The sequence below is a fragment of the Pseudomyrmex gracilis genome, unplaced genomic scaffold, assembly GCF_002006095.1.
Source record: "Pseudomyrmex gracilis isolate BER0280 unplaced genomic scaffold, ASM200609v1 scaffold_179, whole genome shotgun sequence".
NCBI classification, from domain to species: Eukaryota; Metazoa; Arthropoda; class Insecta; order Hymenoptera; family Formicidae; genus Pseudomyrmex; species Pseudomyrmex gracilis.
In genome coordinates this window covers 40,431-68,163 of record NW_018020763.1, presented here as the reverse complement: position 1 = coordinate 68,163, position 27,733 = coordinate 40,431, and the positions used below count along the sequence as shown (strand labels likewise).

The window sequence follows — 27,733 nt, the reverse complement described above, 5'->3', positions numbered from 1 at the left end:
TATATATATATATATATATATATATATGTGTGTGTGTGTGTGTGTATTATATATAGATATAGAATATTATATATAATATATATAATATTCTCTTTATTCTTTTCCCTGTCACGTGTTGTTTTTCCATTCTTCCCTTTTTCTTTTATTTTTCGAGTTTGATTTTCATGCGTTATTTTTGACATCTCTCATATGTATATCATGTGTATTATATTGTTTGTAAGACGTATATACCAACTGTCGTTGCGGTGACAGGTTAAGTTCTCTGACACTACACGTTAAAATAAAAGCAATAATAGCGTGCGCGCCTATGTTATAATGTGAAAACATTGAAACGATAAACTTGAGGTTGCAAAAAATACACTTTTCGACGTAATTTTGTTAAAATTTCTCACGTAATTTATAATAATTCGATTCGCACATCTACATCCGACCCGTCTATTGTTATTCTTGGTTCAAAAACATGAGAACACTTCCACGTGCGTTCGGTTGCTTCGATGAAACTTCACGGCGCCGCAGGAATAACTGGTGGGCGGATTTGCGCTGTCGTATATTTACTGGAACAGCGCGCTTGGGTTCCGTCGCAAAAACGGCGGGACGCAACCGAGCATTCGGTCGTATATCTGACCGAGGCGTGAAATTAATGCTCCTTGAAAGTTGGACGCGCCAAAGAGCGCGGATTGTGTGACGTGACGCGAACTTTTATCACGAAATACGTATAATGTGAAAATCCCGACGGCGGCGGAGGCGGCGGCGGAGGCACTCGCATCCGTGGAATATTCTAATGTCATTAAACATTCATAAACTCGCTGTAATACCGCGTCCCCTGCGCAAACTTTATACCTGTTTCTGGTCTAAAGTAATATTAAATGTTTTTCCACGATGAAAGTGAACGGTATAAAATTCAAAGGGCGTGCAGATATGTCGCGCGCGCGATATACATAAAGGCACACGATTCGTTTTATTGATAAATATTATTTCAATATGGACCATCGCAGAAACTGCGCTGCGAAAAAAAGGGCAAAAGCAAATTTACGTTTAATAATGTAAATCGAAACTGCTCTTATTGTCCGGAAATAGAATCGCTTTGACACATCCTCCGCACAAAGAAAGCACTGTTTTATTAAAACTAGCTTTTTTTTTTTTTTTTTTTGACATTGTGTCACGCTACTTTATGTGAGAAATTCGCCGTATGTATAAACACTATTTTTCATGCGCGTGCGTTTTTTGCGCAAATTCACAAAAGGTTTTACACACACAATCTCGCGCATCGATGTAGCTTTACATGTAATATACATGAAATTGCACAAAGTACGTTTTATCGAACTCATTGAAATAATATATTATCCCTTTCTTGTTACTGATGCGTCCGCGGCCAACGATGACTTTTTTATGCGCAAACAACGTCGCGTGCGCGCTTTTACATTTTTACAACGTCACGCTTTATGCTCTTGGTGTATGCAAATTATTTACTGTGCAAACACATCCCTCGTTATTTTCGCTACTAGACGACCACGCAATATCTTTTAACTCACCGGCAAAGTTTGCGAGAAAGAAAAAGGAGCGTGAGAGCGGGGGGGCCCGGAGGAGGAGAAGGAGAGTTGCGACGCGCGCGGCACGGCAGTTCGCGCCATACGGCAGACGAGGATCGTGGATATCCGGCGTTATATATTCACGCCTCCGTGCGATTGCATTTCGTCGAAATTTTCCGTACGTCCGCGTTCTCTCACCGTGGCACTGGCGGCAATGCAAAAACAACGAGCCATATCCGGCTCCGGCCGACGTCGCCCGTATATCCTGACGCGCAGGTGTAAAATTAATGCGCCTGGAAAGTTTTATCGCGGAATAAGCAAATAGTCCTCTCCGCTTTCTCTTTTCTCTGTATCATTGTTTGGCCAAATATCCGCATTTTATTATAGGATTTTTATGGCTTTTCAGGTTTTACGAGTTATCGCGGCGTCACACGTCTTTGTTCGTAATTTAATCGCGTTATACAAATATGTATCTGCATCAGAGATCTAATTCACAATCGAAACGCTCGATATATTAATTCAGCAATTATGCGAGCCGATAAATAACGTTTAATCGCTGTTGTTTTTATTTTTAATCTTATGTGTGTAACGGTACTTTATTTATGTTGTCAAGTTTCGCTATGTTTGTTGCTCCCCCATTTCCGAATAAACTGCAAAATCACCAAAGCGAGCAAACACGTGGAAACATTTGCGAGAATAAAAATCTGTTGAGAGACTGTTTTCAAATGCCACGGCATGAATAAATACGATTGAAAATACTCGATCCGCCTGCGTTTGAAAACTTTAAAACTTTTGGGATTCATAAATTCCGGCGGACAAAAAAAATTAATAGGATCATTTTGAATACCCATCAGCTTATCGCTAACGCGCGGAAGCGTGCGTGCGTGCGTGCGTGCGTGCCTCGTGTCGCATTACCGTGTCCCGCAAATTTTTCGTTTCATTTCCGCGCTCTTCTTTGTCATCTCGCTTTCTCCCCTCCCTCCCAAGCTCCGCTAACTTTGTTGCTCTCATCTCATTTCGTTTCATTTTATTCTATTTCATTTCATTTTATTTTATATCACGCGCGCGCGACCGTTACGACGCGCGAATGCGCGAGAGCAGTAAACGACGTTTTCTCGTTTTCGTCTTCCCTTTTTTTTTTCCTGCATGCTCTTATTCGGTGGTTCGCGGCGGCGGAAGAACCAGACGGGATGAGGAAAGGAAAAAGAGAGACAGAGGGAAGTGAAGTGGGGAGCGTTAGGTTTTATTTCTCATCGTAAACAATATTTTTATTGCCGCCTCATCTTGAGAAAAACGTGGGGTGCGAAAGTGCAATTCCGGGGGATGTTTGCCATTCCTGTGCATGCCGACGGCGCGGCGTGGCATGACCGAGCCGCTTCAAAGACGACGTTAACTCGTTTTCAGAAGGTTGATGTCCCGATCTTCGCGAAGTGAAGCAGAACGAGCCTATATGTTACGCACGCCTTAACTTGCGCTCTTCTATCGCTCTCTCTCTCTCTTTTTTGTTCTTCGAAATGTTCGGATAACAGACAAACAAATAGTATGCTTTACTTTTATTTTCTTTCCTTGCAGTAAACTTTTTTTTTAAATCGCCGAATAAACTACAAACGTATTATCTATTATAAATAATTCCGAATCTCAAATACAGATGTATGAACCTATGTAAATTTAATTTCATATGTGAGAAATTATGCGAAAAGAGTCTTCTACAAAGAATGATGCAACAAAGAGAAGACAGCGCTCTAGGAAAATTTCCTCAAGCGCAAAAATTAACAAAATTAAAATTATATAAAAAAGAGAAAAGAAATAAAAAAAAATAGAAATTACAAATTACACATAATAGATAATTATACAATTTTCTTTTAAACTTACAACAAGGCTGAGAGAGAAAAAAAAAGAGAGAGAGAAAGAGAGAGAGAGAGTGAGAATAAAAATAAAATAAACTGCCGCGCAATGACAATAGCGTAAATGTATTAATTAAGCTGTACATTTGCTTTGAAACAAAACTTTTTTTTAAATAATTAAAATTTTTTAATGAAGCAAAATGTGCCACAAATATGTGAAAACAATGTACAGGGTTTGCGCGTTTTGTGTAACAAAACCGACCGCGCACGAATGATATACTTTAGATGCTAATATTTGTTCTGTTTATTCATTATAAAAATATATATATACATATATTTTTTCAAGTTTTAACGAGAATAAAAGCATCCAAGTTTGCGTAATACATTTTGATGTCATATTATTATGTTTACATAGCATTTCGAATGTAAACAGAGACGCATTGTCCTAAACGATCGTTACCGCCGCTTGATTTTCACCGTTAATCTGAAAATTTAAACGGACGCAACGGGTCTAAATGGGCGATGTATCTATTTGGGTTCGCGCGATAGGGTATGGAACTTTAATTTGGATTTAACTAACGGATAGAACGCCAGTTTATGGACGTGCATGGATACGAGAATTAACGGCGGTGGCGACTTCGGTTGGCGCAACCGAGACTGAAGCGTCAATCTCGAGAAAGTTTCAGGGGTCGTTACAGCTTGAAATTTCGCTCACGTATTCGCCAACTCTCCGCGTCCGGCTATCGAGAATCGAACACAATCAAACTGCGACGCATATAAATACATGTACATATGTATGCTTGCGAAGAGAAAGAGAGAGAGAGAAAGAGAGACGGCGCAACGTGTCCCATTGCTGTACGGCGATTAGTTTGATATATTCAAATTGTCACGCAAGTTTCACCTAGCTCCGCGTTTATCTCTGTATCTCGCTTCGTGTGTGTCACGTCGATCTTTCCCCGTGCAGGCGCCTTTCTCTTCAAAATCGATAATCGATATCGTCCGGAGAGTGAAGGTTTAATCGTGAATTATATCTCGCAAATAACTTGTTCAAATTTAAATCCCATTGTCACACATCGCGCGCGTTTACATATCTAATAATCTATATTTATAGAAATGTGTGTGTGTAAAATGTGTGCGCTTGTATAATATTACGTGAAAATAAAAATGTAATATTAGTAGACAGAATACAACTGGTTAAATTAACATTCAGTGTGTGTGTGTGTGTGCGCGCAATGAAATATAATAAAACTGTGAATAATAACGCGAAGTTTACAACGCATCATGCGAAAGTCGAGGTTTTTTCGTTGAAATATTTTGTCATACATTTTGTGCGGAAAAAAACACACACACACACACCCTTTTCCAAGCTAGATTCCACGCGCGCATTCCTCAAGGAATATCGCGCAACATTTATTTTCTCTCACAACTGTTTTTTTTTTTTTTTTTTTTATTTTTCTTTATGCGGATCAGGACCAAAGAAGTGATTCGAAAGTATAAGAACAGACTATACAAGATGAAAGACGCGGGAAATGACAGTAATTGCTCGTTACTTTCCGATTAAAACGCTCTTGGCAAACTGCAGTAAGCTGTTCTGGCAGAAGCGACTTCATTAGCATGCTCCTCCCCGCTCGTTGTCTATGTCATCTACATCGAGACAGTTACGGGCAATTCCGACGCCGAGAGACATCGAGGCTGACCTCTCAACGTCGACTCAAGTTAGATTCTCGTCACTTAAATACTCGATGGTGTGTGGCACCGCAAACTCTGTGTGAATCATGTAACTATCTGCCACTCCCTTATTAACTAGCGAACATCTGATGCTTGTTACAGTTTGTAACGCTGCGCGAGAAGATCTCGGGAGGAAGACGAACCGTATTATTTAATCAATTATATCTCTCCCTCTCTCCCCTCCCCCTCCCCCCACGCTGTAATCCCAACATATTGTACACAGTGCTTGATGTGTACCTTTTATGACGCGACAGCTCGTGTATTTTGGATTCAACCGTGATGAAAACGAAGCTTAAAGAAGACACACATACGTCTTTTTTTTTTTTATCTTAAAACAAACATGCCGTCGTACCGGGGGGCCATATGGCGACCATTATTTCGTGACTACGTCCGAGAAAAACTCGCCTAACAACGCGCTCGAACACCGCCAGGCTGCTCTCTCGACGAAGTTAGTTTATAACATATAAGTTAGTCTATAACATATATAACACACAAGCTCAATTTTTATTTAAAACTATAGTACTAGTAGTAAATTTTTATATACCTTTGAATAAAAAGGAATATCTTTAATAAAATAAAAAAAAGTCGTGAGGTTTTATTATTTTAGTTTTTTTTATCGGAGATGCAGGTACGTGTGCTGGTATGTGAGTTTATGTTGTTTTTACTTTTATACGTAACCATCACGTTCACTTTTTGCCAGTGATTCATGACATTTGCCAGAAAGTTTCTTTTTTTTTTTTTTTCCGCGTTCCAGATGGCGGAAGAAAAATCGAATATTGCGTAAAGCGATGGAGAAAAAGTACGTAATTAGACGCTTACGGGGAAAATGAATTCTTTCCGGCGGAACGATTAATTCAAACCGGAAGAGGGGGAAGGCGGGGCGGATATGTTCATTCCTCGTTATGTACACACACACACACACACACACACGTATGTGAAGAAATAAAGTTTTTCCATATTACATATGCTACTTTAAATTCACCGCATTTGTGCAAAGTCTGCAACATTACGCAGCGGGTGAACTATGTTTCCACGATAGATAAAAAAAAAAAAAAAAACCATATAAGTGTGGTCAAATAAGTCTTGTATGAATATTACATCGCGAAAGGAACGGTATTTCGGCTCGCAATTGCCGCGAAAGTTATTCACGGATTGAAAATATTCATCGTCTCTGATTCTCTGTGTTTTCCCCCATGAATACATATTCCTATAGATTCGATTTAATCTCACAAATAGCCATTTTTCGATATTTTCGCACCTCTCCGCAACTTTCTCACGCGTCTTTTTTTTTTTTTTTTGTCGTTTTTACCGCTCTTTTCAATCCTCATCTTTACATTTCACGGCGTTTCAAGTCCGTGACTAAGGCCGGCCGGGCAAATCGCAAAGTTCATCGGTGGCAGGTTGAATCGGCCGTATTTATTCAGCAGCCAACCCCTCCGCGGCCACTCGGAGATAAGACTCTTTTCTTGATTCAGCGACGACCAGCGCACGTTCGCACGGGACTAGGTAGATAGGTATATCCTGACCTCGATCTCCTTTTGCGAAATCTCTCTCATCACGAGATAGAGAAAGAGACTCACGCCTAGAGCACTTGGTTGACGCATCGCGCCGTAACAGCCGGAAGCGACGTCGCTATCCGATAAATCATCTTTTTTAAACCGTTCTCTCTCTCTCTTTCTCTCTCTCTCTCTCTCTCTCTATCTCTGTCTTTGATCTTGGCGATACATAATTTGCCCAGGAACGTATTCAGCCGTGGTAACGGCCCGTTATTTCTTCGTACACGCGTTTCCACGGACGGGCAAACGTCCGTGGAAGTTGGCACACGGGTAACATTGCGCTTGGCGATGTAGCAACCCGAAAGCTCATTACCCGAGCAAATAGAGAGAGAGAGAGAGAGAGAGAGAGAGAGACAGAGAGATAAGAGTGCAGATAGAAGAAACGACCGTCTCCTCGTACGGCGTTTCTGGCGTCTGTATCTTCTCTACGTAATCAGCAGATTTACGATTAAATGCGAGAAAGTATTTAAAGCAATTTGCGTATGTGCGCGCTTGACATTGATCGAGCACGTTGTTTTTCGCGAGAGTGACGACTTTCGTTAAGTTAAAGAAAACATAATCCCGACGGATATTCTCCGGAACTATCGGATGCTCCGTGGCGATTATTTTCGCTCGCGTTGCTTCCTATAAGAAACGCGGGATCTATATTTCACGGTGTCGTGATTCGAAGCACCGCGCTATCGAATCGGGCGAACGGGTATCAGCTCGCTTCTCTCTCTCTCTCTCTCTCTCTCTCTCTCTCTCTCTCTCTCTCTCTCCTTCTCGTGCTCGACCTCCCGGAGACGAGTGTTGGGATCCGACCGGTCGTAAAAATAAATCTAGGACTCATAATCTGTTTGAGGGGATAGCGCTTTTCTCGTTCGGGCGACGGAAGACTCCCGCGATAATATCGCGGAGAGAGAAGTTCGCTCTTCGTTCTTTCCGGAACTTCGCTGCATTCATCGCTCGTTCTTCTCTTCTCGGATCTTTCCTTTGACGATTTTTCTTGAAAGCGATTGGCTGCTTCTCGCGAACGCTTACGTTGAACGTTTCGAAATGTACACACACGCACGCACGCACACACACACGCACACACGCGCACATGTCCACACAATGTGTTTGTGAATCTAGTTTGCGCGACGCCCGTAAACCTATACACGAACGCGACGGCGCGATTCAATTATATTATCATGACGTGACTGTATGTTGTAACATGTAGCGTGGAAAACCGAAAATCGAAGGTCCTCGTAAAAATATACTTAACGTAAACGAGATTTCTTGATGGTGCATCACTATTGGATCGCCGACAATAAAAAAACTCGAAAATTCACACCAAAAACGAAACTTTACCGACCCTCGAAAGCATTCACTCGCTTCATCGGTGTATCGGGTCGCTTCGGTTCGGGTCAGCTCGACACAACTTTGTCCGTGCACACGTACACACACGCGTGCGCGTGTACACGGATTCGCAAGCTGGCTACCGGATGAAGGGTCGCTCTCTTTCTCCTGTGTCACGTTCAGCAGAACGAAAAGTTTCATACGCGCGTTTCATACGACGCGAAATAGAAAATGCTACATCGTAGCGTTTTCGCGAGTGGTCGGTCGGTCGGTCGGTTCCTCTTTTTCTCCGCATCGCATTTTCCACTCTCGCTTTTATTCTTTTATTTTCTTTCTTTGTCATCTTTTGTTTCGCATTTGTCACCGCTGCTGCTTCTGCAAACGACCGCTCATTTTCCTAATGCGACATTTTCCTGATAGCGGTGCTACCAAACGAGCGCGGACGATTCGTCGATGGTCGTGATTACACGCGGCGAGAACGAGCAAGAGCATCACTCTATGTTTATGATAGATGATGGAAATGTTAACGAGATTTCACTAGAGAGACCTTGTTTCGCTAGACCTTGTCTCAACTAGACAAAGTATAATGACTGAATTTATCTGAGGATATCACACAGTGATATCCTATCTAAATATCAATTTTAACTTTCCCTCAAGAGAAGAACAAAAACAAAAACACCGCTGCTCCTCAAATTAATTTCTCAATTCAATTATACGTAAAATTAAATTGCACGCAGTTTTACTGGCATTTGCGCGTTAACGAGAATTTATTTAACAAAATCAAGCATTTCTGACTTGAAAATAAGATTTCTTCAAGCGCATCACGTTTGGATTCGTGCCAAGATCAATTATTAAAAATTGCTCGCACTATTATTTTATCCATCAACTCTCTCGTGAACTGATGGTGCGTCTTTCTGTGCGTTTAGTTCGACGGCATTTATGATGAAATTCTCCAATTACGACGCAGCAAAACGGGATAGTTAAATTTGATCGATACGCAGCAGCGAATTATTATTACCAAGTAATAGTGGCGACGGTGTGTCGTGTAGGCAGCATAAGCTTTCCAATTATTTTGGTCTAGTGCATGACAACTGAAGCGTCGAGCCTTTCATCTCCCTTAACTGATACGCCAGGGACCTTGTTAGTACCTGTCCGTCAACCTATCGATTAACGCGCCGCCCACGTTTTGAAAAAAGGAATGATTAAATATCGAAATGACAGCTCGATCGGCGCCCGTGCGGAAAATAGACGAGAAGACCGGTAACGTATTCCTGGATGATACTGACTGTTTCTCAGTTTACCATATCACATGTTTATTGCGGCGGAAACACGTGACAAGGGCGATTAACGAGGCGTGTGCGCGCCGGCGATTATTTGATCTTCATTAACAAAGGGCCAGACTAAACAACAAAGTCTGATCGGCGTGATTCGAAACACGTGTATGTGTTGCTTACGCACACACGTTGGCATCTGCCGCGTGCTCGCCAAATAGATACATATATATATATTGTATATATATATATATATATATATGCATATATATATATATATGTATATATATACATACGCGTGTACGCGGTAGCCGTTGACGCGTGCACGTCGCGCGTGTGCTCGCCAGATGTGTCCGAGAGCGTGGATGCTGCGCGTCGCCGTCGTCCTCCCACACGTAGTGCGGTTGCGGCGCGGCGCGGCGCGGCGTCCGAATAAGAGGAGGCGAGAAGAGAGGAGGTGCAACACGCCGAGAGTGGAGAACGGAACCGTTCAGTCGCAGCCACGAAGCGGCGCCGTGCGCGACGATCGCGACGACGCCGACGACGACGTCGAACGTTCGCGCATGCTACGCTTCTCTTTCGATCTTCCGGCCGTCCCGATCGTGAACGTTCGTTCGTCTCTCCGTTTCGCTCGAAAAGAATTGTCCGAGACGAAAGAACAAAATTAAATTTTCGACCGTCGAGCGCGGAAGAGATTTTTTTTTCTTTCCGCGTCGCGAAATTCTTTCCGCGAACGTGAGTGTCTAACAATTCCGGACCGGTCTCGGATGTAACAACGTGCTCTCATCGGGAATACTTATCGGGGGAACTCGGCGAAGATCAGACATGCAGCTTGAGTAACGGGGTGAGCCCCCGCGCGCTGGTGGTCGGATCTATAATTAACCGCGAAGAACGCGGCTGGCAGTAGAACGAGGTACGATCTCCGCAAGAAATCAAATTGCGCACCGGGAGTGAATCTCGTTCGGAGAAAAAGATCTCGGATCTAAATTGAGGGTAGCGCGAAACTACGTGTGTGTGTTGAGCAATGTCATTGACGAATCGCAGGTTCGTTGTGGGATTTGCTACGTTTCGATCAATGCGTTAAATCCAGCGATCGATACGACACGTAGTAACATCATCTTCATTAGAGAAAACAAATCTTTACACATTGCAAGAAAGAGAGAGAGAGAGAGAGAGAGAAAAGAGCATTAAGTTCGTTCACTGAATATTGAAATTTGCCAGCGATTATGATAACAAAATGGGAGCGGATTAACTCGCAAGTTTCGCGAAAGCGAATGAACTGCGTGTGAATCGCACGTAGGAAGGGATTACTTTTCAATAGGTTTTCCCGACTGTAAATACGCAGTAACTCCAAGAGAAATCGCGCGCGCTCTCTCTCTCTCGCGCGCGCGCTTCGTCGTCATCGTCGTCCGACTTTATCGCGAGAAGCGGGAAAATTGGAATTAGCCGCGTGACTCATTCTCGAAGAGGAGGCCGAGAGTTCGGTCACGTTTTACGAGCGGAGTAATCTCGCGGAAGCCCGAATTAACAGCGACGTTAAGCGCCACGCCGTCGCTGCTACGTACAACGGAAAGGAGAAACGGGAGAAATCGACAAAGACTCGGAAATGATTAAAGGCACTTGAGAACTCCGAATGCGGGGAGAACGCGTCGCCAGCATGTCCCGATCGGCGATTAAAAGACCGATCGATCCCCGGAATTAACGCGAGCGTCAAACGAGCCGCGACAGAACCATCAATGCCCTAATCAATGTCACTCGCACCGCCGATCGCCTTTTGCCACTCGTGACGTACAGGGAGAGAGAGAGAGAGAGAGAGAAAGAGCACGCGATTTAACAGCAACGTCGATAGTGACGAGTTTAACGTTGTCGAAAACGTCGTATCGTGGTCGAATCGCGAGAGAGCGGACAGGAGAAAGGGACGCGCTGTCGTCATTTGTGATTTCGTACTTTTGTTTGCGGGTGCAGCATCCCCAAGAGTCGGCGACGATCTCGCGCAACACTGTTTTCATATCGTTTTCGGAGGAGACGTCTGTGATTATGCGCGAATGGAGAATGAACTGTGGCGCGTGAGGGAGAGTGGCGGACGTTCTTAAACCCCGATGAAATGACAGTTCTGTGCGTGCTGTGGGCTATTCTGTCCACCGTGGCCTCGATCCTGGCGTGCTCCGGCTTTTATCTACCTTACTGGATTCAGGTGAGCAATCGCTTAACTATTAATTGCATTATGGAGATGCAATTACCATTACGAAGAGATGCCAGAAACTATCTTCCGAAAGTTCTTTAAATTTTTTTTTACCTTAAAGTGATTTATGAAGATTGAAGTAGTTAAGTAATCTCGAAGGAATCTAAAAAACTTCGAAAAGAAAGAACTGTAGATAATTAATGAACAGCAATATTTTGCATTTTTATTTTGGTTTTTTACTTTTATATTTATATATATAGATATTGTCTGTATAATATATGTATATATATATGTACACACACACACACACAAGTAACCTTTAAATATGCTTTAAACATGTCTCTTTTAAATTAACATATCGCTACTTTATACTGTGGCAGAGCGTTTCGACGTTCGGCGGGCATTAACGGTGCGACATTAATGGAGCGATAAAGTAGCGCATCGATGAATATACGGGAGCAACTCGTTGAATCAAGATAGCGCGCGATAAAATAGCGTTATTACCGGTCACAATTGAATTAGTTCTACGCTTCTACTCGCGCGTGTGTTATACAGCGTGATTTAACTTACAATATCCGTCGTACTGCCGCAGCTATTCCTACTACATGAATCGGTGAACAACTATATAGAAAAACTAGCCGATAACTGACAAAATTATGCTTATCGAAGATACGTGGAACTTTGCACGGCACTTCTTCTCGTTCCACATCGCCATCGAATCGTACGATGTCGTTTTCCGCGCAACTTCGCCGAAAGGTCATTCCGAGATTTTCTACGATCATAGTTCGCGCATCTTCAGAGACTCTCATACGTGTAACGCGTACATATGCGCACGATGACGACTACGTGGAGAGATATGAAGCGAGTCGCAAGCGTCTTCTCTCTCTCTCTTTCTCTCTCTCTCTCTCTCTCTCTCTCTCTCTCTCTCTCTTTCTCCTTACCTAGATCTTATAGTCGAAAAGCATCGTATCGTCAGTTTTGACGACTTCTCTTTCTCCTCCATCCCAACAACTTCTATTACGACATGATCGTAAAGCGATTTAACGCAGGCACCGACGTTATAAAACCCCGAAGAAATTTGCGTGCTCGGTTAATAAACCACCGGGATCAATAATCTCGTGAGTCGTACGCACATCGAGAACGCATTTCGCGATTACAAAAAAAAAAAAAAAAAAAAAAAAAAAAAAAAAAAAAAAAATAAGAATTCATTGAATGATGAACCGACTGAGCGCGTTGCGGCACTACGATAAAGAGAAGAGTTTATGAAAAAACACTGAATTTTTACATTTTTATCGTGTTATTTTAAAGTGCACTTCGTGCGCACATTGAAGCGACTATCCATTTATCACTCTTGAGGTATTCACTGGGAAATTGGACGGCTAAAACTCGTGAACTCGAATTGCAAGATTCGCCGAGATCGAGTTTCGCGAACGGCTGCTTTCGGACCATTCCCATGAATTTCTGATTCCTGCCGCGTAATTAAGCGTAATCCGATTACATCCGGCTATTGACGTATCGCAATAAATTAGCAAGAAATGCTCTGTGTACAGCATCCCATCCCAGAATTTCACAATTTTTTCGTTGCAAAATGTCGTTAAATAGAATTACGCTTTGATGTTTGTCGTTTCGAGTTTTCAGGAAAAAAGAAAAAGATCGTAATGATGTTAGAAGATTACATGCACGTTTGCTATTTAAGTTTTTATTTTTACGTTGGTTTGTTCGTGCGCGAGATGTAAAATGAGATAGCTAGGGTGGAGTCTGCGACAAAGAGGAAACGAAACACTGAGAAAAGTAGCGAGAAAGGAGCAACTTGGAAATAAGAAAAGCAGAGAAGTCGGAGGAGGGGAGCTGAGGAAGAGCGGAAGAACGGAAAAGAAAACGTGAGAAGTCGAACAAGCTCGAGTTGTCTGACAAGATAGATCGTAGAACGACGATAGTAATCGGATTCTTCGTTCTAAACGACGAACGAAACAACAAAACTGAAACATTAATTCTACAGTACACGCGTCTTAATACTGTCTGTCTTACTAATTAAGTAATCGAACATTTCGCAAAAGAGAATTACAAAATTCAAAAGTCGAATCCTCTTCTAACTTGAAAGAAAAATTACATGACAACAAAATGTACTTTAAAAAAAAAAAAAAAAAAAGGAGATTTGTAACATTCCCGGACGTTGCGGAGAATTTACATAGTTTCAAAATTTATTTATTATTTTTTTTATTAAAACAAATAACGCGAGAAATTACGTACGCGCCCGGCTGAATATTAACTTGTTTAACTTGTGCGGCAAATTCAGATAATTAAATGATTTCAATCAAGCCACCGCAGGCATTGTCAACAAGTGTAACGATGTCCTCGTTGTGATGCGAGACAAAATTTCGGTCCTTGAAACTTACCGAGACGTTCGTTACGCGTACAAGATTCTTGAACGAGACAAGAACGCTTCTGGGCACAGGCAAGTTGGAAGAGGGAAGTTGATGAGGCGAATATCATCGGGTTGGGTAACTTTGTACTTCGCGCGACTACTTGCCTTCATTTGGCCGTTGTTGTTACAGATTGTCGATGTTGACATAGCTCGCAAACCAAGTCCCGATCACAGCCAAATTGTTCGTATTCTCTACGTGCTCTCTGCAAAAAATAAAGTTTTGTCCTTCAATTATATTTTGATTTTAGATGTGTACAAAACTTTTTTCATTTTCTGAGTATCTTTTGCATCTCCTAAATGAGCAACTAAGAACTCTCTCTCTCTCTCTCTTTTTTTTTATAGCGCACGTATTTCTTACGATATTGCATCGTCGATTGTAGAGATGTTTCGTTTCTAAAAGACCGTTTATATTGTTCGAGATTAATGATGTATCGTCTTACAACGAGTCATTGGAGAAACCTACGATCATAAAGAGAACTCAGTCGCAAAAGGAATCTTGTTACCTACAACGTTTTATCGATAATTAACGGAGATGGCATTTCTCTCTGAAATTTTTCTGTTTTCTTTACGCAACTTCTGTTTATTTACATTTTTTCGTTCCTCTACTAGTTTCAAATGTGTGCGCATAAATTTATTTACAAAGATAAAATACAAAAAACAAAGAATTTTTTAAGGATTTTATTGCGCGCTCTTTGTGCTGCAATTTTACATTTAGTCGGGATCTTTTATCACGGTTTATTAATGAAAACGAATGCGAAAGAAATAAGCTCGGGGAAAATAGCATTTGGCAAACGACAAGCAAGCTTATTACGACATCTTCTTGCAAAGATGATCACGTTATATTTTTTTTTTTTTCTCGTATTAAGAGAAGCAATCAAAAGCATTCAAACAGAACGGCGAGACGTTTTCCGTTACTTTGGCGCCGTATAGAATCTGTTAGGAGAGGAAGAAAATTTTCTCCGCTATGCCAGTGCCTCGCATATAAATGAATCGAATGTATGTCTTGCTCTAGATGCTGTTGCACGCTCGATTAACCGGCACAGTTTTTACTCAAGAAACATGAGCAACGGTTAAATAATATTGATGCCAATATCTAGTCTCGTGTATGTACTTGCTTACATCTCGTAATTTATTTTTACACATTATTTTCCGTTTCGCATAAAAAAAAAAACGTTTTCTCAGAAAAATAACAGTCTACAAATATGTGGAAAATAAAGATTCTAAATGCAGTCGTGCAATATTAAAAATAAATACACAAATAAATTAATTTAACAAAAGTTTATCCATTAAGTTTCTGCTTCTTAATTTTACACGGAGCATTTCCTTCGATTTTGAACTTATTGCACAGAAACTAAAACGCGCGCAGTAATAACAACCGCAGTGGTATAACCGCCGCATTTCCGCGGCCTTGTGTATTTTCAGGGACGACTACTGGGAAAGGCGGACGCGTACTTCAGTTCCTTTCGGCGTTGCAACTACCCGCGAATCAGAGCACCCAACGCCACACCCGAGATAGTTTACGAGTGTGCGAGGTACTCCAGGTATGTATTCTCGCATTAATGTATTCCCGTATCAAAGCAACGGGGTTTCGCAAGCGCGCCCAAAGTTTTTACGTTCGTGATTCTCGAGACATCGGGAAGAGGGGGCGAAAAACACACCCGCGCCAGACATCTCTTAGGTTGCGCGAAATTTTAAAGAACACACGTCGTTGGGTTGCAAATTCGCTCAGTCACTTTTGCGAATCATCCCACAGATTGAGCAAAATGAGAACAATTTCCTCATCAGATGCTAGACGCTCTCATCCAGCTGAATGCAGTTTTAATTATATCTTCGTAATGAAATTGTAACTCGAGATAATGTAATTCTGATAATCAAAACCGCACAAACACAGCAATGGAAATGAAATGAATTTTTTTACTCTAATCAAAATAAAATTTCGCAAGATAACTACGAGCGTGTGTGTGTGATGTTGGAGAATATTGCCAAGAAAATTAAAAATAATTACTAAAAAAATGTAATTTAAAACATAGAGTAGAAAAATTGAAAAATCCATTAAAAATACGTATTAAAATCATGCTTAATGCAACATTCTGAAATCGAGATAACCGAGAAGGGGGGTTATCAAATTTAAAAAACAAAATTCTTCATGAATTACGCATTTAAGGTTGCAATATTCCGCGCATAGTAAAACAGCGTTTATATACATATATTCCGGAGACGCACGAGTAACATTTAAAGTTAGACAATGCACGAGTTAATTCGAGTTCGGGGGATGCGGATTTCGAATAATTTCAGACCGAACTCAAGTGGCTCGTATAATTCGTGTCGCGTGGCCGGAATAATTCCGCGTGACAATACTCGTGCCCGCGAGAACTCGCGACGAAACGCGAGAAAACGGGATACCGTGCTGTGTAAAAACTTTCTTCGTGTGAGCTACGACGGTTCTGTAGCGCGCGAGCGCGGCCGTAAAAATCGCGCGCAGGTTTCCCTACGGCATTGAAACTAAAGCACCGTTATTAACAAAGGGAATTATAAAAAAGAGGCGAGGAGAAAAACGAATTTTTTTTGCAAACGACGAATTTATATAGAATATCATAAGTTTCAGATAAAACAATAGTTCTTCGTTAGTTTGTTTTACTTCATTCGGAAAAAAAAGGACTTTTGTTTGCGCGTGTGTGTGTGTGTGTGTTATTGCAAAAGCTAAATGCGGTCATCAATTTATTTTGGATATCATTTCTAAATATGCGCATAAGTAATTGAGTTAAATGTCGTTGTATCACTCATGCAAATATCTATTTCGGAGCTACGTACGCTGTTATTTGCAATAACTTAAAAAAAAAATCAATTTGTATGATAAAACATTGTGCACATACCTACATGTATAATGCAAAATCAGTTTGTATAATAACAAAATTTATTATACGCGTGTGTAATGCAGAATCAATTTGTATGATAAAAAATGTATACACGCATGTGTAATGCGTTATATAATTTTACACGTAACTTGCATTAAGCATACATAAAAACAAATTTTCACTTACTTTGACGGCACTTTCCGACGGCATTAGTATTAATATGGTGAAAGTTTATCAGCAATATTCGCGCTTATTCTATTGTGCCATAGCGTCAATAACAACGGCGCATAACAGGAAATAACAATTACTGCCATAACAATGAGCGAGAGATTAATCGGGTCGAGAGTTTCATTTCGGGGTCGCGAAGGTATTAAGGTGTATTTGTGAATGACGTATATTTTTCAAGTGTAGCACGCGTGCTATATGAACCGCGGTTAAATGATGCGCATCAAATTCCCGTTCCCGCGGGATCAATGAGAGCGCGTTAAAAACAAGAAATCCGACTATTCCGCAACTGAATTACCGTCATTATGTATCGCACGGAGTGCGCGCACGTAAAGAATTTGCAGTCGAAAATAACGCGCTAGGTTTTATGCGATAGAAATAAACGCAACGACCTACGACAAAATATGGAAATTGTACCTTTTTTTTTCCTCTCCCTCATCGTTCCGCGCACTCGTTAATCCATTCGTCCGACATTCGTGCTCGCAAATACTGACGCAAATGTTGAAATCATATGCAGTTTGCAGTCGCGAATTGCAGTTCCAGTCGTGAAAACAATTTTTCTCAACTTTGATTTTTCTTTTTTTTTTTCCCTGTGAAAACGAATGAAATTTTGCTTGTTATCTATTTTACACGAATGAGAGAACGAGAATAAGAACTTTTATCATTGTCACAATCGGGACGTGAATTCTAGCAGGCAATATATACGGTCAATTCGTATTTTGTTGATGTACGTTATTAAGATGTGTATTTTCAACAAGAAAAATTATTAAAAATTACTGAGATGCGAAAAGTAAAAAATTACACACATTTCTTGGCACGGCTAACGGATCGCGAGAGGGAAAGAGAGATGAAATAGATGTGAAAAAGTACGACGAGCGGTGAAAAGGGCTGATGTAACTTTATAAGCTTCGCTACGATTGATGTTCCATTTTTGTCGAGACAAAAGAGGGAACAATACGATATTTCGTGTCAGAATGCGCGCCGCAAAAAATATTTAGTTTAGTCGTGTTTAACGAGTCAAAACTTCAGCGAGCTAAAAACAGATAATATGATATTTTACACGACGATCTCGTGAAAAATATTTGCGTAGAACGAAAACTATTCTCCGCGTGTTCTCATGTTCTCGCGTTCATCATACATTTATCACGTATCACTTTCTTTCGTTTTTCGGCAGCAGCAATTTTATGAGAGTCGAATCTCTTTATTTGGAATATTTGGACGATACAGTTTTGAAATTTTTCCATTGGAGCGAAATTTTCTCCGATATAATGGTTCGCGAAGCAGATTGCCTCATTATATTCTGGATCAATAAACTTCATTTTACTATGTACATATATATATATATATATATATATGTATATATATATATGTATATATATATGTATATATATATGTATATAAGTAGCGGAATTGTTTTGCTGCATTAAAGAAATTTAAATTCAACACATCGGCCAAGAAATTGCGTTATGGCGCGCAAACGGATGAAATAATGCATTTAAGTTGGTAATTTCTGAATTTGCTCAAAACACCAACACAAACTTCTGCAAAATGATAATACAATTTAACTTAACTTTGTTTAATTTCACGCTGAAAAGTTTAATTCGGTATGCGCAACGAAATATAATATAATTTTCCGTTTGAATTTGTTCTCCTGTATTATTACATCAGAACGTAATTAGGTTAAAATATATTTGCTTCTCCGCGCTTTGCTTAAACCAGATCGATTAATCCATGCTAATATCATCGTGTATACAAATAGCACAGAATTTTTGATTAATGTAAAACGAGAAAATAAATATGTCAACAAAATCGTAAATAAAATTTATGCGATTGAATTTTTTCGGCAAACATGTTGCCAGTTTCAAATTTTCAGTGTCATCAAATTATTTTCGCATGCGTGTGCGTGTGTGTTTTCAGTACGTTAATAAAATATTATTTTCGATCAAATAACTGTCTAATATATTATGCAATATAAATATTATAAATATAATTTATAATCTCACATTTGTGATACTTACATATAAATATTTACGCACTTCTGTTTCTTTTCAATTTCAAAACATATGTATCTGTAAAATAAAATGGTTTTCCTCTTTCGTGAAACATATAACTGTATTATACTTACGAAATATTCAGCATTTAAATGGAAATGCTATGAAAACAATGTTTCAACGCGAATTTATTATCGTGATTGGTGTTTCATTGTTGTTCAGCTTTTGGGACATACCGAGTGCCTGGTGGCAGGCGAGTACAGTCACGATGGGAATCGGTGTCGCGATCGCAGTAATCGGCGCCTTGACGCTCTTGGCAGCAGCTTCGTCATTCCTCCCACACATTCTCAAAACACCCAAGCATACGAGAATTCTTGGTTCCCTACAATTGCTTGCTGGTGAGTGTTACAAATGTATGCAGACTTTTTTTTCACCGCTTGTAATTAAATTTAGTTGGGCGATATAATATATAGAACTTATTATTTGTTTTTAAATAGAAAAAGCAACACATAGTAGGAATCATATGATTTAAGTTTTGCTCTTTGTCGATTCTATCCAAATCGCGGGGACGCGATTAAAACTGGTAGTCTGTCAGTTTTTCGGACTTTCAATTGATGCGAGTGACGAAAGTAACGGACCGTCGAGAAGCTCACGGCGAAATAATGAACTGTCCCCGAATAAAATAGATATCACGGCGACGTCATCCTTCTTCCAGCATTGACATATTCCATTTACGCGCTTCAAGTTAGTTCGTTGTTCTCGATTTGCTCCTTTCTGCGTTCGAGGGTCGCTTTCGGAAAAATGACAGAGTCGCCCGCGGGCTCGAAGCGACATGATCGATGCGGGGCGAAGTCGGGGATTCTGTAATACTGATTTCTCAAGAGAAAAACGTTATATTCGACGCAAAATGTTGAAATTGGAAATTCGCGTGATTAAAGCTTTCTTAAAGTAAAATTCGTTCGTGATTTTTCGCGAATTTGTAAGCATATTTTTTCCGTAAAAAAAATTCTGCTCGAAGAAATAATGTAAAGTATTTTCAATATTTTCGAAAAAATAAAAAAAAAGAAAAACACAATATCTTATCGCACAGGAATTTATGTATTCTATCAAGTCATTATCACTGTCACAGAAAAAGTCGACAAATTATGACAAATGCCTTTCGATAGCGATTTCGAATTCGGCCGTGCGCAGAGGTAGGTAGTACTGTAGGTTATGATTGATGTGCATTTTCACTTGTTTGTTACAGCAGCGATGATATGCGGCGGACTAGTCATGTACCCGATAGGCTGGGATAATCGAGAGGTACGAGAATCCTGCGGAAAGGGAGCCAACGTTTACAATCTCGGTGGGTGTTCTCCTCAACGTTCTCGATCATCGTTATCCAGTTTCCGCAGCGCGGTAGGAAACACGTAGTAGAGCAAACACACGATATAACGACCGGAAATATCACGCGAAGCGCGAACGAATGACGTTTAAGGAACTTAATTTCGTCGAAATGCCCCGCGAGAGTTATCGATCTAATTCGATAACTAATTAACGCCCGAAGGACTCGAAGCGCGAGAAGTTACGCCTTGGTTGCTCGTTTCCTAGTTTAACGAGACGTCTTCAACGAGAAATTGCCGTTTCGATGTGACGCAGAGAGAAATCCGTGTGTCTGTACGTGATTACTCTTACGAACGTAACAGCGGCGACGACGACGACGACGACGACGACGACGACGGACTGGAGATCGGTGGTGGAAGTTTCCGCATTTTCGCAGGCGAGTTTCCGGAGCGTTTTACCGGAGCACTCAACGACCTACAGCCATTCCGAGACTTTACGTAAACCAGTCGAGACTTATGGCTCTTGTAACTTCGCGGGGAGCGCAATCCTAGTCTCGACACCGGCCTCGGACCTAGTTCCTGATTTCCCCGTAATTTCCCAGCGTGCCCGTAACGATCTGATTCGACATCGACGATCCGGCAATTTGCCTTTCAATACCCGAGAGATTGTTATTGATTCACCGCGGCTGCGAATGCGTGCGTTGTGTTCCGCGCGCGAATATCATTCCGCAATATTCAGATTCACGCAGCAAACACACACACATACACACATGTCCACAACAGATTTGCCACACGGTAAAAGGAAACGTAAACATTTGTCCGTATCGCATCTTCTGTTTAACTACAATCTCTGCACTTCTTGTTATTGCAAAGAATTTAAAACAAAGTTTTAAATTAAACGTGCGTGTGACAATTTAAAAAAAAAAAAAAAAAACACTTTATTTATGTATAAACGCGAAGAATTATCAGATCACATATCCATCTGGAACGCGTACTTGATGTTATTTGGCGCGCAGATGACGAGCGTTCCCAGATGAATGCGGATCAGAGATCCTGACGGATCAGAGATCGACATCACGTGCGACATCATAGCGACGCGCGAGCGATGACGAGCGAATTGCATATATTTCAATAGTAGCGTTCCGCTGGTTAAACAAATCTCTCGGGGTGCGCGTTAAATTGAAGCTATTTATAAATTCCGACAGAACTGCGCTACATATGTGTGAAGGGGAGGGTAACACATCAAATCGTTGCATAGCTCGAATTATTCAAAGCCAGTTAATCCGAACGCTGCAGCTTACATTCCCAATTGCCGTTTCCAATTAACATTTGTATTACTTTAGTGTTAAATTGAGATACGTTCGTAGGTACGTTCCAGTTATGTCAACGATGGTATCGATCACGTGTTATTACTTGTATTGGTGATCTGTTTAAATAGAACAGTCTAAATGCGTGCTGAACATGTGTCGATCATTTGAGAACGTTATATGTAGCACGTTCTTCGAATAACAGATCAATCGAACCTACAGTTAAGCACCACTCCCATTATTGGCCCCTTATTCATTTTTTTTTCGAATTGTTAACATTTTTGTCCGGTTTTTGTTAACTTTTTTATACTTGACGTTTTTCGGTTGAATCAATTTAGATTTGTTTTGTGGCAACATTATTTTTAGAGTCCTTTAGTTGGCATTCTTGAGAGAAAAAATTGACAGGTCTTCAAAATGCCAATCGTTGAGCTTGAAAATGTCAATCACGTTTTTATTCTATTTCTGTCGTGAACACATGTCGTTTCTTTGTGGCCGCGTCAAAAATATTGTCAACAAGAAAAGTAACGTCCATCAATAATCCTCAGTGGCGTTCCACGTCTATTGCATTTGCAACCGCGTTGATCAGAAATGGTCTCTTTGCTTTATTACAATGTCTTTTGTTCCTCTCTCATCACGAAATGTAAATCGGTTCATCTCTCGCGGTATGGTAATCTACTCCCTACGCATATGATCGAGCTATTACGACGACAATAAGCCCAATCTCGAAACGACAATTAGGTTACCAAGCAATTTCTCGAGAAATTTCCACGTGTAATGATTCTAGCGGGACACACATAGGGTGTCGACGATAAAACGGATGCTGTCTGTTTTAGGAAAGTGCTCGGTGTCCTGGTCGAGTCACTTGCTGGTCGGCTCGGTGGCGTTGCTGATGCTGTGCTTCGGCCTGAGCTTTTGCGCGGCGCGACACAAGCCCGCGAACTCGCACACGGACCCTCTGCGCATTTGACAATCAAGATACTCCCAGTCGATCCACGCCTACGCCTCGCCGTCGAAGACGACCACGCTCTCCATCGTCACGGTCTGTTGATCGCGCCTGTTGCGTACACATATGCGCCGTGCGTGTGAGTACAGCGAGTCGTCGTCGCCGTCTATATCTCTCCCTCGTGCCGCTTGGCGTAGCGCGAAACAAGATATATATATACACGTATGTTATCGTCGCATACAAACTACTCGTAACATCTGCGCGTGCTAACGTGGAATGCGCGGCGCGTGTTGCGGGCCGCTGCGGCATGTGACGAGCGACTCTGCGCCCTCGGTGTGCATCACGTACATTTTTCATTCCGGGCACAAATATGCATTTTTTGCGCGATTTCACTTCGGTTCGGTGCGCGATTTTCGAACGCGAGAGCGCATTTCTCTCGCGAAATCGGTACCTACAGCTCGTAATAGTATTGACAAAACTTGATACGATACGGCGAATGAACTTCACGTGTGTGAGCCATTCCGTCGTGTGCTCCGAGAAATCGATGAAATAATTAATGTAAACATTAAAAGCGTAGACACGACTAATTAACTAATTGACAAATTAACATTCGTTTCGTTTTTCTTGCATTATAAATGTGCTGAAAGACGTCACAATTGAACTAATATTTTTTCTTTCTGTGAAGATGACACGTGTTTGCAAATTTCAAGACACTTTGATAACACATATTTGTGAATTAATACAAAGTGTTTTTTATAAAAAGAAAATCATTAAAAATTACTACACACACGGTAGGTGTTTTTTTTTTTTACTCATTGAATTAAAACACACACGTTAAAACACAATTCAAATCTCAGAAGAATGATCGAACTCACAGATTTTTGTTTTAAAACGCATATCTATCCCCTCTCGAGCAAATCTCACTCGCAGTCTTTGTACATAGATCTTGTACATGTACGTATGTATATATATATACACACACACACACACGCGCGCGCGCGCACACACACTAGAGTGTGTCCTCGCGGCAGACGAAACGGTTTCGAGAGACTTGCTACGGTATTTCCAATTCGGTGCCGTAGTAAAGCCTCGACTGGAAGCGACGAAGCAATTGGCAATTCGCCTCAGCGGGACTTTCAGCACTTTCAATTCGCACGGGGAGTCCCGCTCGCCGAGCGTGTGCACGGTGGCGCGAGAGGATCCCGGACGGAGAGACACGGACACTCCTCCCCTGTGCGTCGGAAGTTCGCATTCAGATGCGCCGTAACGATCACGATGCCTCCAGGTGGACTCCTGCAGCACACTCCTCTCGAGAACCGGGAATCACTGTGTTTCCTATAGCTCGAAATCTTTCGGGTATATCGATCGCGAAGGCACACACAGAATAATGTACCTTCCGAATCTCCAGAGAGATTTGAACGTTCTTCTCTTACGTTTATTCTCATCTTGGATCTTCTCTTCAAGATGTTTCGTGAAAGTAATTTGTTGATGAATGGCACCGAGTGTTTTTCGTGAAATCTATCCGTGAGATCCGGATGTTTTCGAGAACGCTTGTGTTTGCAAAGAAATCTGTCGTATCTTTTTGGTTTCGCGTTGATTTTTTTTTTCATTTGTTTTTTTGTAATTTAATACGAAAAGGAATGAGAAAAACGGTTGTATATTACGGGCGCGGCGAGGAGAAATATATATCATCGCGGTTGGTCTATTAAGTGCCAAGTAATTGTTGTCCATATTGAATCGCGCAAAAGTTGAGAAAATTGGATTTAGCCAGACGCGGGCGGAAAATTTAGCAGGTAGCGAAATCCGCGTAATTAAAAGATAAAAGGATCAGAGAAGGTCAGAACTCTCTCTGGGCTCTCTCTAGGTGCGGGCGGTAGTTTATTTGTATCGCGGCTTCTATCTAAACTGTCGGTCTTTTTTAAATACAGGAGAAAGACGAGTTGAGTTCTGCTAAGTAAAATATTTCCTCGTTTAATATTTAATATCTCTCCCGTTTAAAATTCCAATTAGATTCAATTTTAAGAGTGTAAACACACACATACATTTGTTTTTTTTTTTTATGTATTGTACATTGGCGGCGCCGCTTCGCGCAAAAGCGCTTTATTTTTATCATCGCTAAAAAACATTCATCAACGCAACTAGCGCCTTTGCAAGGTTTTTGTTAAAGAAAAATCGGCTGCAATTTGGTCGCAGAAACTCGCCGTGTGTATAGACAGATATTCGTGAATATTGAGCTTTGCCTTCCTCTTTGTGTGTGACTGCTAGATAAAAAATAGCCTGCGATTGTATCTGTGCGATATGTAAAAAAAAAAAAAAAAAAAAAACGTAATATTCGGCGTGTATGTAACCAGAGTGTATGTGTGGTACCACGGTAAAATTCACAATTGCGAACGCGGTTGAATTTCACGTGCTGACAGAATGGCGCGCACAAACGATGGCGTGCGTTATTCGGTGAAGGTATCGCTATTGGATGAATAAAAATCCAAGCTGAACAAACACATTGAAGCATATGCGGAGGGGATCTCTATGCACCGCTTACTTCTTGCATCGGATTAATCGGAGCTTTTATGTCATTCATATACGCAAGCACGCACACGCACGCGCGCGCGCGCATACTCGCGCATGCATGCGTATTTGTTTTGCGCACGAAATAACGAGCTCGTTGTGGTTTTCGCTACTGTTGCGCGTCTGATAAAAATTGTTTCACTGAGTGAGTAAAAGAATCCGCAGTAATATGGCTACTGTCTCTATTTTGCACTCTCTCTCTCTCTCCATCGCGTACTTTTCTTTTTCTTTCGCGTGCTTTCTCTTTCTCTCTGTTTCTCTTCTTTTTCCAATAATGCGCATCCTAAATTTACACTAACCACGAAAATTATCACAAATTCCAACTAGTATTTCAGTTTTACTTGTTATTAACTCGGAACGAAATCACGTCACGTTCGTCCTCCTGAGCGCAGTTTATAATATGCTTTACGAAACTGCTGGAACTACTTGAAAGCTTTTTGGATGATTCATCCCTCGCGAGCTTTATTTCGGACTTGCTTTTCAACAGGTAGCGTTACCAAAATCCACAGGTTCCGGACGAATATACATTAAATTAAATTCAAGATACTTTTTCCAAAAACAAAAAACTCTTTACATCATTAAACTGTCATAATTAGCTAAAATTCTGTTAATGCCTACTACGCGCACGTAACAGTACGTAACACCGAGAGTTAATTAACTTTTACCGAGAATTTTTTTTCCTCTGATACTTTAAAAGCACGCGTCATACCTGGCCATTTTCCAACGTAGAGAAACTTGAAGTAACTTTCGTATCTTTCAAACATCAAACTCGATTCGCTCGTTAACTCGTGATTCGCTCACAGTACCACTGGATCCTACGGCAACGTGTTTTTCTCGAGTTGTAACTTTAGGCTGCATCACCGTGAAGTCCCCCGGGCGGAACTTAGTAGAGAGTAGAAAAAAAAAAAAAAAAAAAAAGGATAGGAAGGAAACGAGCAGCCGCTTCTCCGGATCTATCGATCGATGGGGGGTCGTCGGTTTGCTCTTCTCTATCGTATATAGAAGATACGTACGTTCCGTTCCCTCGAGAAACTTTCGCGGTAAAATCTCCCCGCGTTCGCGCGTGCGCATTCTCCGTCCCATCTCTCATTCGTCTCTTCCCCGTTCTTTTCTTCTTCATCCCTCTCTCCCTCTAGCTTTTTTTTCTTTTATTTTTCGCTATGCGTTTCCACACGCCGCCACACCGATTTCCACTTTGCCTCTTATCGACTTCCGCCTTCCTTCCTAACCTAAGGACTCCCCTGGCCATTTCTCTCGCGACCAAGCAACACCACCACCACCACCATCACCGGCCAGTGTGCGAAAGGTGGAGAAAAGAGATAGCCGGAAACGCGAGTTCGTTCTCGTGACTAATTGAGCTATCGGTTCACCGAGCGAGAGATACGATAGGTCGGAGATACGACGGCAGAGGAGAAGAATGTGTCTCGAACGAACTAACCCGTTGTTCCACCCCTGATCTTTCGCGACGTGGTCTTTGTGTTTTCGCTCTCTCACAAGCACTTATCGTGCGGCCGAGCGCAGAGCAAGCGGCAGCCATTTCGCTGTCTCCATAAACGTACTGTTCTGTAACCGGTTAGCTTGCTTGGCTGTTCTTAGAAAGCCCATAAAGATCGCGAGCGAATTCCTACGTCAGTTTATTCTCTCTCTCTCTCTCTCTCTCTCTCTCTCTCTCTCTCTCTCTCTTTCTTTCTTCTTCTCTTTCTGCTAATCTTAGTTTCGCCAAGACCATTTCCACTCTATAATTTGGTTTTTCGAGTTGGTAACAAAAAGATAGAATGGAGAACTACAGAAATATAAGAGACAAACTTCTTATCGCTCGTAACGCTTATACGAATTGCATGTCTGAATGGGAATTTATCGCACAGAGGTGCGAGGACAATAACCAGATCTAAAAAGAGCATTATTATTTTCGCTGTGTCGCGACGCGTAATGACATTATAACGTAAAAGTAGGTAAAAGTGATTATATACGTAATTCGATATATCGGGAAATGTCAATTTCCCGTCGCGGAAAAGAAACTCCGATAACTTAAATGATTTTGATGTCTCCACTGTTCCTCAAAGTTTCTTCTATAAGTCTCGCGGTCCCGCGCGCAACAACAATTTACGATGGTTGGTCGAGCAATCGAGATGTCCTTTATCGTGACAATCACAATTTCCTGCAATTCTTTTTCGTCGCGCTTCTTTGTTGAAGATTCAATTAACGATGAAAAAAAAAAACGTCAAATTCAATGTATCATCGGCTAATTTTAGAAAATACATATATACAATTTTTATTCGCATAGTTATTTTTTTACTTTGTTATAAGATATTCTGATCTTAAATAATGTTATTAATACAAGGATTTCGCGTGTATAAAAATCTAAGATTCTTTTTTCTTAATTTTTTAACTTTCGTTATTCTTGCGTTTGCGACAACAATAATTGTTTTCTCGCTAAGTTTTGTTTAAAGCTTAAATTTTAGTCATGCTGCGCAAATTCAAATTTATAATGTTGTTCACTTATTACAGTTCAAGAGAAAATAAAATCAATGAGATTGATAAGATTATTTGCTCGTTTATAAGCTATTTAATATAAATTGAAATTATCGAGAGATTCAAAAACTAAAAGAAGCTATGCTAATTTGTCTTTGAGAAGCAACTCGTTCTTTGATTAACTTCGACCTGTGATCGAAC

The 27,733-nt window shown here is 41.0% G+C and overlaps 1 protein-coding gene across 1 annotated transcript; it reads left to right on the top strand.

Moving 5' to 3' along the window:
- Positions 1 to 9,772: 9,772 nt before the first annotated feature.
- Positions 9,773 to 27,334, top strand: LOC109857970 (lipoma HMGIC fusion partner-like). The gene is made up of 5 exons (XM_020434789.1): positions 9,773 to 11,439; positions 15,275 to 15,393; positions 19,146 to 19,321; positions 20,170 to 20,268; positions 22,386 to 27,334. Exons 1-5 carry the CDS (start codon positions 11,350 to 11,352, stop codon positions 22,517 to 22,519), a joined length of 618 nt encoding a protein of 205 aa, XP_020290378.1. The 5' UTR covers positions 9,773 to 11,349; the 3' UTR covers positions 22,520 to 27,334.
- The last annotated feature ends 399 nt before the right edge of the window (positions 27,335 to 27,733 follow it).